The sequence below is a fragment of the Cherax quadricarinatus genome, chromosome 42, assembly GCF_038502225.1.
Source record: "Cherax quadricarinatus isolate ZL_2023a chromosome 42, ASM3850222v1, whole genome shotgun sequence".
NCBI classification, from domain to species: Eukaryota; Metazoa; Arthropoda; class Malacostraca; order Decapoda; family Parastacidae; genus Cherax; species Cherax quadricarinatus.
Window position 1 is genome coordinate 68,633 of NC_091333.1, and position 13,341 is coordinate 81,973.

A 13,341-nucleotide genomic window follows, 5' to 3' on the forward strand; every position below is an offset into this window, starting at 1 on the left:
AAAAGAGGAAGGTGGCAACAACAAGTAAGAGGGAGGTGAAAGTGTATAAACTAAGGGAGGAGGAAGTTCGGGCGAGATATAAGCGACTATTGGCAGAAAGGTGGGCTAGTGCAAAGATGAGTAGTGGGGGGGTTGAAGAGGGTTGGAATAGTTTTAAAAATGCAGTATTAGAATGTGGGGCAGAAGTTTGTGGTTATAGGAGGGTGGGGGCAGGAGGAAAGAGGAGTGATTGGTGGAATGATGAAGTAAAGGGTGTGATAAAAGAGAAAAAGGTAGCTTACGAGAGGTTGTTTTTACAAAGCAGAAGTGTTATAAGAAGAGCAGAGTATATGGAGAGTAAAAGAAAGGTGAAGAGAGTGGTGAGAGAGTGCAAAAGGAGAGCAGATGAAAGAGTGGGAGAGGCACTGTCAAGAAATTTTAATGAAAATAAGAAAAAATTTTGGAGTGAGTTAAACAAGTTAAGAAAGCCTAGGGAAAGTATGGATTTGTCAGTTAAAAACAGAGTAGGGGAGTTAGTAGATGGGGAGAGGGAGGTATTAGGTAGATGGCGAGAATATTTTGAGGAACTTTTAAATGTTAAGGAAGAAAGGGAGGCGGTAATTTCATGCACTGGCCAGGGAGGTATACCATCTTTTAGGAGTGAAGAAGAGCAGAATGTAAGTGTGGTGGAGGTACGTGAGGCATTACGTAGAATGAAAGGGGGTAAAGCAGCTGGAACTGATGGGATCATGACAGAAATGTTAAAAGCAGGGGGGGATATAGTGTTGGAGTGGTTGGTACTTTTGTTTAATAAATGTATGAAAGAGGGGAAGGTACCTAGGGATTGGCGGAGAGCATGTATAGTCCCTTTATATAAAGGGAAAGGGGACAAAAGAGATTGTAAAAATTATAGAGGAATAAGTTTACTGAGTATACCAGGAAAAGTATACGGTAGGGTTATAATTGAAAGAATTAGAGGTAAGACAGAATGTAGAATTGCGGACGAGCAAGGAGGTTTCAGAGTGGGTAGGGGATGTGTAGATCAAGTGTTTACATTGAAGCATATATGTGAACAGTATTTAGATAAAGGTAGGGAAGTTTTTATTGCATTTATGGATTTAGAAAAGGCATATGATAGAGTGGATAGAGGAGCAATGTGGCAGATGTTGCAAGTATATGGAATAGGTGGTAAGTTACTAAATGCTGTAAAGAGCTTTTATGAGGATAGTGAGGCTCAGGTTAGGGTGTGTAGAAGAGAGGGAGAATACTTCCCGGTAAAAGTAGGTCTTAGACAGGGATGTGTAATGTCACCATGGTTGTTTAATATATTTATAGATGGGGTTGTAAAAGAAGTAAATGCTAGGGTGTTCGGGAGAGGGGTGGGATTAAATTATGGGGAATCAAATTCAAAATGGGAATTGACACAGTTACTTTTTGCTGATGATACTGTGCTTATGGGAGATTCTAAAGAAAAATTGCAAAGGTTAGTGGATGAGTTTGAGAATGTGTGTAAAGGTAGAAAGTTGAAAGTGAACATAGAAAAGAGTAAGGTGATGAGGGTATCAAATGATTTAGATAAAGAAAAATTGGATATCAAATTGGGGAGGAGGAGTATGGAAGAAGTGAATGTTTTCAGATACTTGGGAGTTGACGTGTCGGCGGATGGATTTATGAAGGATGAGGTTAATCATAGAATTGATGAGGGAAAAAAGGTGAGTGGTGCGTTGAGGTATATGTGGAGTCAAAAAACGTTATCTATGGAGGCAAAGAAGGGAATGTATGAAAGTATAGTAGTACCAACACTCTTATATGGATGTGAAGCTTGGGTGGTAAATGCAGCAGCGAGGAGACGGTTGGAGGCAGTGGAGATGTCCTGTCTAAGGGCAATGTGTGGTGTAAATATTATGCAGAAAATTCGGAGTGTGGAAATTAGGAGAAGGTGTGGAGTTAATAAAAGCATTAGTCAGAGGGCAGAAGAGGGGTTGTTGAGGTGGTTTGGTCATTTAGAGAGAATGGATCAAAGTAGAATGACATGGAAAGCATATAAATCTATAGGGGAAGGAAAGAGGGGTAGGGGTCGTCCTCGAAAGGGTTGGAAAGAGGGGGTAAAGGAGGTTTTGTGGGTGAGGGGCTTGGACTTCCAGCAAGCTTGCATGAGCGTGTTAGATAGGAGTGAATGGAGACGAATGATACTTGGGACCTGACAATCTGTTGGAGTGTGAGCAGGGTAATATTTAGTGAAGGGATTCAGGGAAACCGGTTATTTTCATATAGTCGGACTTGAGTCCTGGAAATGGGAAGTACAATGCCTGCACTTTAAAGGAGGGGTTTGGGATATTGGCAGTTTGGAGGGATATGTTGTGTATCTCTATACGTATATGCTTCTAAACTGTTATATTCTGAGCACCTCTGCAAAAGCAGTGATAATGTGTGAGTGTGGTGAAAGTGTTGAATGATGATGAAAGTATTTTCTTTTTGGGGATTTTCTTTCTTTTTTTGGGTCACCCTGCCTCGGTGGGAGACGACCGACTTGTTGAAAAAAAAAAAAAAAAAAATGTATGCATATTTTACAATGTCTCATTTTTTCCTGCAACTTATTCAACAACATTGTTAGAAAAATGCTGAGAATCAATATTTTTCATGCACTCTTACTTTTTTTTTTTTACATGATGGTAGGATTGCTGTTATCTTTTTTCTGTCTCATAAACATGCAAGATTTGAGGTACGTCTTGCTAATTCTACTTACACTTAGGTCACATTACACATACATGTACAAGCATATATATATATATATATACACCCCTCTGGTTTTTTTTATTTTCTTATTAGTTCTTGTTCTTGTTTATTTCCTTTAATCTCCATGGGAAAGTGGAAAAAATTCTTCCTCTGTAAGCCATTCATGTCATAAGAGGCAATTAAAATGCTGGGAGCAAGGGTCTAGTAACCCCTTCTCCTGTATACATTACTAAATTTAAAGAGAAATTCTCATTTTTCTTTTTGGGCCACCCTGCCTCGGTGGGATACGGCTGGTTTGTTGAAAGAAGAAAGAACATTATAGACCAAGAATATAGTTCTTAAAATCTACATTCCCATTCAAAAACCTAAGATAGACTTAATTTAGCGCTTCCCCCTTGATTATAATAATAATAATAATTTCATGAATACAGTGCTGTATATCTAAGAAAAGAAAAGAAGAGGAGCAAAACTGTATAATATAAGGGAATTAACTACTGTATATGTCAGGCAAAATAACATACCTAATAGAGCAAGCACACCAGGCCAATAGGCTTCAAGGGACTGAAAAACTGCCATTGTTACATATCCTTTAGTCATTGTAGCCCACAAGTACCAGTCTTCATGGTGGAGGTATTTATCTATGGCAGTTCTAGCCTCAATAAAGATGGCCATTAACTCAGGTTTCTGCAGAAGAGCTGCTCCTTTTACAAGATATTCAAAATAGGAGTCAATACCAGCACCTGAAATAAATAATTATATATACTGACACATGTCTGTTGACAGTGTCCAATTTTATGTATTCAGCAAGTCCTCTGTTCAAAACAATGGTACAAGCAAAATATTTCAGTCAAAGATTCCTTTGATCATATACATTTTATAGGAAAAAATCTATGACAGATAGTTATAGAAGTAATAAGCATTTTTTTCTTCTACTCGCAGTAAGGGAAACAAATTAGATTTGCCTTGATAACAATAAGGAGATCAAGGGTGGTATTCCAGTATATCTCCTGACACTCTCAATTATATTACTATTCTAGAAATCAAATGATGATTATCCCTCTCTTCCTTCCCCTTCTTCTACCCCTTCCATCCACCTAACCTTCATCACTTTCCCTTCCATTCTTTCCTATATCCCCTGTTCCTTTCCTGTTTTCCCTTTTCCTCCACTCTCCCTTCATCATTTTCCCTCTCACATCCTCAGACCTGCAGAACCTTCCCACCTGTACAATATGCTGCACATAATGTTAAATCCTGAGGAATACATAATGTGTACATGTTTTCAAATGAATGTGTACTTGCCTATGTGTGATTACAGTAGTCAAAATTTAGCTCCTGGTCCTGCCTCTCGACTTGCCTCTTGAAGGATTCATTCCCTCCTAGCCTCATGGGCCCTATAGTACCTGCTCTTGAAACAATGTATGTATCTTGCCTCCACCATTTCTCTGTCAAGGTCATTCCACTTCCCAACTACCCTGAGTTAGACTAAAGAAATACTGTACTTGTTAACATCCTAGTGGCTCATTTGCCTTATCTACCCTATCAATTCCTCTGAATATTTGGCATAGTGTTAATCTTCCCTGGCTCTTCTGTCCTTAGATTCAATTCTGTTAGCTTCTCCATGCTCATACCCCTTAGCCTTGGTACTAGCCTCGTTGCATACCTTTGCGTTTTCTTCAGTTTCGTAATGAGCTGATATATGTTGCATAAAGGAACTGGAATGATTCTTTGCTAAAATACCTAAAGGCCACTCTTAGATCTGCCAGATGAGCAGTGACTGCAGAGGTTATTTGGTTGATACGAGCCTCTGGCAATACATTAGACACTATGCTCATCTGTAAGTTTTTCTCTTTGAGTGAGGTCTGCAACCTCTGTCCATAGAGTCCATTCTCCTTGTCTGATTTTCTGGCTCCTGCTCAATTCTACATTTACTGGGATGATATCAGGCAGCCATTTATCTAGGCAATCTGGCAGTTTGTCCAAATCTATTTACAGCCTTTCCCTCTGTCCCATTTTAATTTTCCTCATTAGTATACCTGTGTGTTTATAGTACAATACCATACTTAAAATTATTAAAAAATATTCCAGAATGAAACAAAGAAACTTAAAATAAATCCACCCTATCATATGCTTTTTCCAAAGTAAAAAATGTGAGAAACATCTTACTCTTATCTAAGTATTTCTCACTCATAGGATATGCTTAACTGTGAACACCTGATAAACACATCCTCTTCCCTACCTAAACTGACTCTGTAATCCTAATTTTATTGTTTTCTTTTTATTTCTCTCCATAATAATTCTGCTGTAGACTATCCATTATACTCTGTATTTCTTATACTCTTTATTGCCCCCATTTTATTTATACAAAAAAATTATATATGCTCTGCCAGTCTTTAGGTACCTTCCTTTATTTTATAGCTATACTGAACAGTATTGAACAAATGCACCAGCCATGCTAAAACTATCAGTCTTAACACCACCCATCCCCACTTCTGTAACTTCCTTTGATCTTGCCCACTGCCTCATCTGCTTCCTCCATGCTCACCGTCACCTTTTCCATCCTCCTAATAGTTCCTATTCCTCATTGCTACACACATGAAATCACAGCCTCTCATACACCAATATTTAACAACTACTCAAAAATATTCTCACCATCTCTTCATTACCTCCACTTTCCCATCCAATATCACACCACTCATATTCTTAATTATGGAGTCCCTTGGTTCCCAAGCTTTTTTAATTTTTATCTCTCTCTCTAAAATTGTTTATTCTCACCACTCTTTAACCCTTAGACTGTGGCAGATCCAGAAATAAAAATTCCTATGTGGCACAACTTTGAAAATCATGTTTCTTATTGAATGGAAGAGCCTAGGTTTCTAAAAAAAAGAACTACGAAAAAGAAAACTAAAACATCCAGTTTTATGGCGTGTTGACAGTGGCATAAAAATTACCTGCAGATAATGTCAGCATTACTTTGCATAACATACAATGTTAGGACAATGAATGTATTTCAAGGTGGTTTTTCCTCTGCTCTGCTTACCTAATTTTTACACTGTAAACATTTACATATGATTACTCTTTCTCCCTTATCACCCTTCTTACCTTATTATTCTAGCAGCTATTCTTCTTCCCTTCTATAACCACAAATCATTACTACACATACTATTACTTCATTCTTACGTCTTTATCATACTTCTTCAAATTTCTCAATATTCTCTTACCTCAACCCATCTGTCTCTCATGAGTTTCTCATACCTGTCTCTTTTAGTTCATTTACTTTCACTGCTCTTCTACAGACTGACACCACACTGCTCTTGTAACTCAATTATACCTAGTATATTTATCTTCTTAAAATATGTAATGCCTATTACCAAACCTCTTTCTAAATACATTTCAATTAAAGATCTCAATATCTTCAGTTCATGGCACTTCAAAATTCCCTGTGTATACAATAAAACTGCTTCATTTGGCAGTAGGTTGGTACAGTACTACCATGCTGTCATTTGAGCATGAAACAGAAGCCTGCTAAAAGTTCTGCACCCTGGCTGGACCACTAATCATTTCTTTGTCTCATGAACATGTAAGATGACACTATTTAACCCCTTGACTGTCGCAACCCCAAATCCTGAGGTGTCTCCTAGTGTTGCAAAATTTAAAAAAAAAAAAATTATTTTTTCTTATGAAATGATAGAGAATCGTTTCCCAATTGTAATGACACCAAAAGAACTAAATTTGATGGAAAACTGACGGAATTACGCTCTTGCAAAGTTAGCGACCTCGGCGATATTTACGAATTGGTGATTTCACCCACTTTCAGTCCTCTTTTCGGCTAATTCCATTGCTCCAGTCGACCAAATTCGTAGCTATTTTTTTTAGAACTCCATTTTTTCTATCGATTGAGTACAAGAAACTGCCCATTTGCTGATTTCAACTACCCAATAACGTGGTCAGAAATTTGCAATTTTGCCAATTTCACGAAAATTAAAAAATATGACAATTTCAAAATAGGGTCCAGAATCAACAATGCAGACATTCCTGGCTCTAAAATAACATTTTCTTTGTTCATCAGTCACGTCTCCAGGCCCCTCTGATATTACTCTTGCTTTTTATTTTGAATTTTTACTCAAACAAAAAATAGAAGATTTACTGTTATGCAGACTACTGCAATATTGTAATAATTGTATAAATAATGTCAACCCATTCATGACTGCATATCAGAATGGCTACTTGGACATTTATTGGAAAATGACATCATTTGTTTACTTTTGATCATCGGCAAAAATCAAACATTTCCTCTACTTTGAGCTCCATTTCAAGGTTCTTTTCATAGTAAAACCAATCAAAATCACCTCTATTTCTATAATATATTTTCCATTCTATCAAATGAGACCAAGAAAACAAGAATACAACCATAAATACTATACAAAAATAGACCACAAAGTCGGCATTTTAATTAAAAAAAAACGGCCAGAGTTTTTTTTTCTCATTATGCACTGCGTGCTGCAGGATTTCTTTTATATGGTGCACACTGACCACACAGACCCATTCTCTCACATGTGGGCCTACCAGCTTTCTCCTGCTTGATTTAAAGCCACTAGAATTTATGAGTATATATACGTCAAAAACGGTGGCTCATAAGACGTATATATACTACCAAAACAGTCAAAGGGTTAAGGATGTGCTATATCTCAAGCTGAGTTCATGTTACAGTGCATGCATGTATGATACTGTCTGTACAAGTGTGTACAGCCTCTCCTCACTTAACGACAGAGTTCCGTTCGTAAGATCACGTCGTTTATCAAATTCGTCGCTAAGTGAGGAGCATACTATAATGGTTGTGAGTGTGTCAACCATTTTTGATATTGATTTAATGTTGCCTTTGCACTATTTATAACATTTCTGGTATATAGTGGACCCCCGAGTTTTGTGATTAATCCGTTCCAGAGAGTCTGCCGAGTGGCGAAATTCACAATTGGCGAATTTATTTTCCCCATAAGAAATAATGGAAACCCAATTAATCCAATTTATACAGCCAAAAGTATTAACAAAAAATAATTTGTTTAAAGATTAAATATAGATTTACATACAGAAAACAATGACAAATAAATGTAAAGCACTAATAAAATGGATAAATGAACATTTAACATCACACTTAACCTTTATTGATTCTTGTTGGTGTAGGAGGTAGGCAGGAGGTAAGAGGAAGGCGAGTTTATTATGCTTCAATATGACGCTAATATCATCTCTACGGCTTATTTATCTATCACAATTCATCTAATATGGCATTATAAACAATATTAATAACATAGAAACATGATATATACTCTAGAATGAATAAAATATGTCATAACATATGAGAGGAGTAAATGGTGTAAGTGTTGTTGTTGGGTTTAAGGGCCGCCACTGAGAGAAGCCGTGTCAGTGGCGGTGGAGGCTTTGGCCACCACCACCATCACACTTTGTTTATTTATTTATTTATTTATTTATTTATTTATTTGAACATGATACAAAGCAGTGCAAAAAAATATACAATTGTTAAGTGCAGCCCTTGTATGCAGAGCATTATTGGCAGGCTTAAAATTAACTTAAGTTTAACTAAGCAATGATATATTCAGTGGTAAAACATTATTGTAAACAGATAACAATTAAGCACAAATGAATATTTCAAAGACAGGTCATATGGTCATTTACCGTGTTGCTGTGTATTCAGTAGAATGGAGTATTCTGTTAGGTAATGTAATTAAAAGTTACAAAGCTTGATTGGGTCACAGGTTAAACATTTATGAGACATATATATTTTTTTTTTTCAACAAGTCGGCCGTCTCCCACCAAGGCAGGGTGACCCAAAAAGAAAGAAAATCTCCAAAAAGAAAATACACAAAAAGAAAAATACACAAAAAGAAAATACTTTCATCATCATTCAACACTTTCACCTCACTCACACATAATCACTGTTTTTGCAGAGGTGCTCAGAGCACAACAGTTTAGAAGCATATACATATAAAGATGCACAACATATCCCACCAAACTGCTAATTATTCAGTATTTATTTAGTTGAGGGTGAGTAAGTGATTTTTAAGAAGAGGCTTGAATTTATAAGCTGACTGTGTTTCTTTCATAATCACAGGTAATGAATTCCAGATTTTTGGGCCTTTTATGTGCATTGAGTATTTGCATAGTGCGAGATGGACACGAGGAACATCAAAGAGTGGTCTGTGCCTTGTGTTATGGTCATGTGTTCTGTTGAGGTTGGTAAGGAGACATTTGAGGGGGGGGTTTATATCCGAGTTAAGTGTTGTATGTATGTAGTAGGTACAGTAATAAGTATGGATGTTTTGTACGGTGAGTAGGTTTAGAGTTTTGAATAATGGTGGAGTGTGCTGCCTGTAGTGGAAATTTGTTATCATTCTGACTGCAGCCTTTTGTTGGGTAATTAGTGGTCTGAGATGGTTTATTGTTGTTGAGCCCCATGCACAAATTCCATAGGTGAGATAGGGGTAAATAAGCGAGTGATATAGGGCCAGGAGGACTGACTGTGGAACATAGTACCGTATCTTCGATAGTATGCCTACGGTCTTGGAAATTTTCTTGGAAATTTGTTGTATATGTGTTTGAAATTTGAGTCTATTATCAAGGTAGATTCCTAAAAATTTTCCCTCAGTGAGCTTTGTAATAGGTGATCCGTTTATCATTATGTTAAGAGGGACATCTGTAGCTCTGTTACCAAACTGGATGAAGTAGGTTTTGTCAATGTTGAGAGTAAGTTTGTTAGTCCTCATCCAAGTAGATATTTTCTGTGATTCGGTATTCACAGTATTGGCTAGCATGACTGGGCTCGGGTGAGAGAAGACGTATGTAGCGTCATCTGCAAACAGTGTGGGTTTGAGTAGTTGCGATGCATTTGGTAGGTCATTTATGTAAATGAGAAAGAGAAGAGGGCCAAGGACACTTCCCTGTGGGACACCAACTGTAATTGCCTATGCGGAAGAGTTTGCCCCATTTGTGTACACATATTGACTTCTGTTGCTGAGATATTACTTTAGGTAGTTGAGGGAGTGCCCTCTTATACCATAGTGCGACAATTTTAAGTGAAGCAAGTCATGGTCAACTGTATCAAAAGCTTTACGTAAATCAATGAAGATCCCCAGTGGGACTTCTTTTTTCTCTAGTGCAGTGTATATTTGTTCTAGCATGAGTATAATAGCATCATTCGTATTTTTAATAGGCCTGAACCCAAACTGGCAGGGGTTGAGTATGTTGTGGGAGATGAGGTAGGAATAGATTTGCTTATGAATTAATTTTTCGAAGATTTTAGAGAGAGGGTGTAAGTTGGATATTGGCCTGTAGTTATTCAAGTCTGTTTGGTCTCCTCCTTTATGGATCGGGGTGACCCTCACTAATTTGAGAACTGTAGGGAAGGTAGAGGATTCGATGGATTTGTTAAAGAGTGTTGCAATGATTGGTGACAGCACTTGTTATGCTTTTTTGTATATAAAGGGTGGTAAGGTATTTAAATCTCCTGTCTTGTTTTTTAGTGTGTTGATAATAAGGGAGACTTCTGTTGGGTTAGTCAGAGCTAGGAACAGTGTGTTCGGGTAGTTGCCAGTGAGGTAGTTATTGGGTGGGGTATCTGAGCTTGGGATTTTATTGGCAAGGTTTTTTCCTATGGTGGAGAAGAAATCATTGAGTCTGTTTGCTGTTTCAGTTGGTGGGAGTTGGGGTTCTTCTGGTTTTGTTAGTTCAATTGCACTATTTTGTGGTATCTTTTTTGTTCCTAGAATTTCTGATAGAGTTTTCCAGGTCTTTTTTATATCACCTTTTAAGTCGAATAATCTGTTCTCATAATACAATTTTTTAGCCCTTCTTATCAGGCTGGTTAGGATTGACGAGTAACGTTTTGTTTGGTCTCTGGTTATGTGACCCATTCTGTACTGTTTTTCGTATACCTGGAGTTTACCTGGAGAGAGTTCCGGGGGTCAATGCCCCCGCGGCCCGGTCTGTGACCAGGCCTCCTGGTGGATCAGAGCCTGATCAACCAGGCTGTTACTGCTGGCTGCACGCAAACCAACGTACGAGCCACAGCCCGGCTGGTCAGGAACCGACTTTAGGTGCTTGTCCACTGCCAGCTTGAAGACTGCCAGGGGTCTGTTGGTAATCCCCCTTATGTATGCTGGGAGGCAGTTGAACAGTCTCGGGCCCCTGACACTTATTGTATGGTCTCTTAAGGTGCTAGTGACACCCCTGCTTTTCATTGGGTGATGTTGCATCATCTGCCAAGTCTTTTGCTTTCATAGTGAGTGATTTTAGTGTGCAAGTTTGGTACTAGTCCCTCTAGGATTTTCCAGGTGTATATAATCATGTATCTCTCCCGCCTGCGTTCCAGGGAATACAGGTTTAGGAACATCAAGCGCTCCCAGTAATTGAGGTGTTTTATCTCCGTTATGCGCTCTAAACCCTGCTGAACCTGCCTAGCATGAGCCAATGGGCTTGCTAATGTGTTCCAATATAATGCTCTGAATCAGTCTAGTCACTCGAGTCAATAAAGAATAGTTAATTAAACCTATATACCATGGGCCAGTAGGCCTACTACAGTGCTCCTTTATGTTCTTATATTTATGTTCTTATATAGGTGCTTTGTATTTATGGATTTGAGGATGCTGGGTGTTAGCCAGGGACTGTTCAGTCTCTTAGCTGTCATCTGTTTAGTATTTTTTAGGGCAGTGCTTGTTATAGAGGTATTGGGTCTTTTTTAGAAAATTATTAATACATTCGTCAGTATCTGTATAGATTTCTAGCTCAGTGTACCAGTCAATGTTTGTCACTGCTGTTGTGAAGTTATTAATGGCTGCCTCATTGTGAAGTCTGAAAGTGACTTTAGTAGTGTCTTTGGGTAATTTGCCTAGATTAGTGATGAGGAATGTAGGGTAGTGGTCTATGGTATTATCTGTGATTATGCCTGATTTTAAAGGGGATATGGTGTTGGTCCATATGTGGTCTAGCAGGGAAACACTAGTCTCTGTAATTCTTGTAGGTTTTGTTACTGTTGGTAGCAACAAGCAGTTACTCATAGTGTTTGTGAATTCAGTAACATGTGGGTCCTGGTATTGCAGGAGATTTATATTGAAATCACCTGAGTGTAGTAAGTGATCTTTATTCATGCGTGCATCAGTTATCATGCTTCCTAGGTTTTCACTAAAACGGCTAATGTTTGACTGTGGTACTCTGTAGATGTTTATCACTGTGAGAGGTTTTTGTAGGTATTTGGATTTGAATTTAGCTATTATATATTCCTCATGTTCATCCCTTGTGCAAGTATTAGTGATACATTCTAGTTGGTCTGAGTAGTATGTAGCTGTGCCACCCCCTTGTTGATCTGGCCTACAGTTGTGTATGGTTGTGTAACCAGGAATGGCATAGACATCTGTTGTATCAGGCTTTAGCCAGGTTTCGGTGAGAGTAATGATGGACATACTGGCATGCAGGGAATTTAGTAATGCTATGAGGTCATCATAATGTTTGCTTAAAGATCTGATTATTATTATTTTTTTATTATCACACTGTCCGATTCCCACCAAGGCAGGGTGGCCCGAAAAAAAAAACTTTCACCATCATTCACTCCATCACTGCCTTGCCAGAAGGGTGCTTTACACTACAGTTTTTAAATTGCAACATTAACACCCCTCCTTCAGAGTGCAGGCACTGTACTTCCCATCTCCAGGACTCAAGTCCGGCCTGCCGGTTTCCCTGAACCCCTTCATAAATGTTACTTTGCTCACACTCCAACAGCACGTCAAGTATTAAAAACCATTTGTCTCCATTCACTCCTATCAAACACGCTCACGCATGCCTGCTGGAAGTCCAAGCCCCTCGCACACAAAACCTCCTTTACCCCCTCCCTCCAACCTTTCCTAGGCCGACCCCTACCCCGCCTTCCTTCCACTACAGACTGATACACTCTTGAAGTCACTCTGTTTCGCTCCATTCTCTCTACATGTCCGAACCACCTCAACAACCCTTCCTCAGCCCTCTGGACAACAGTTTTGGTAATCCCACACCTCCTCCTAAGTTCCAAACTACGAATTCTCTGCATTATATTCACACCACACATTGCCCTCAGACATGACATCTCCACTGCCTCCAGCCTTCTCCTCGCTGCAACATTCATCACCCATGCTTCACACCCATATAAGAGCGTTGGTAAAACTATACTCTCATACATTCCCCTCTTTGCCTCCAAGGACAAAGTTCTTTGTCTCCACAGACTCCTAAGTGCACCACTCACCCTTTTCCCCTCATCAATTCTATGATTCACCTCATCTTTCATAGACCCATCCGCTGACACGTCCACTCCCAAATATCTGAATACATTCACCTCCTCCATACTCTCTCCCTCCAATCTGATATCCAATCTTTTGTCACCTAATCTTTTTGTTATCCTCATAACCTTACTCTTTCCTGTATTCACTTAATTTTCTTCTTTTGCACACCCTACCAAATTCATCCACCAATCTCTGCAACTTCTCTTCAGAATCTCCCAAGAGCACAGTGTCATCAGCAAAGAGCAACTGTAACAACTCCCACTTTATGTGTGATTCTTTATCTTTTAACTCCACGCCTCTTGCCAAGACC

The 13,341-nt window shown here is 38.7% G+C and overlaps 1 protein-coding gene across 4 annotated transcripts in view; it reads right to left on the reverse strand.

Moving 5' to 3' along the window:
* Positions 1-13,341, reverse strand: part of LOC128695558 (ER degradation-enhancing alpha-mannosidase-like protein 2) — an 81,446-nt gene that overhangs the window by 31,505 nt on the left and 36,600 nt on the right. For all 4 annotated transcript variants that reach the window (XM_053786234.2, XM_053786235.2, XM_053786232.2 and 1 more), the window contains one exon: positions 3,237-3,455. In XM_053786234.2, the coding sequence (XP_053642209.2) occupies positions 3,237-3,455 (219 nt within the window). The remainder of the gene's footprint in view (positions 1-3,236; positions 3,456-13,341) is intronic.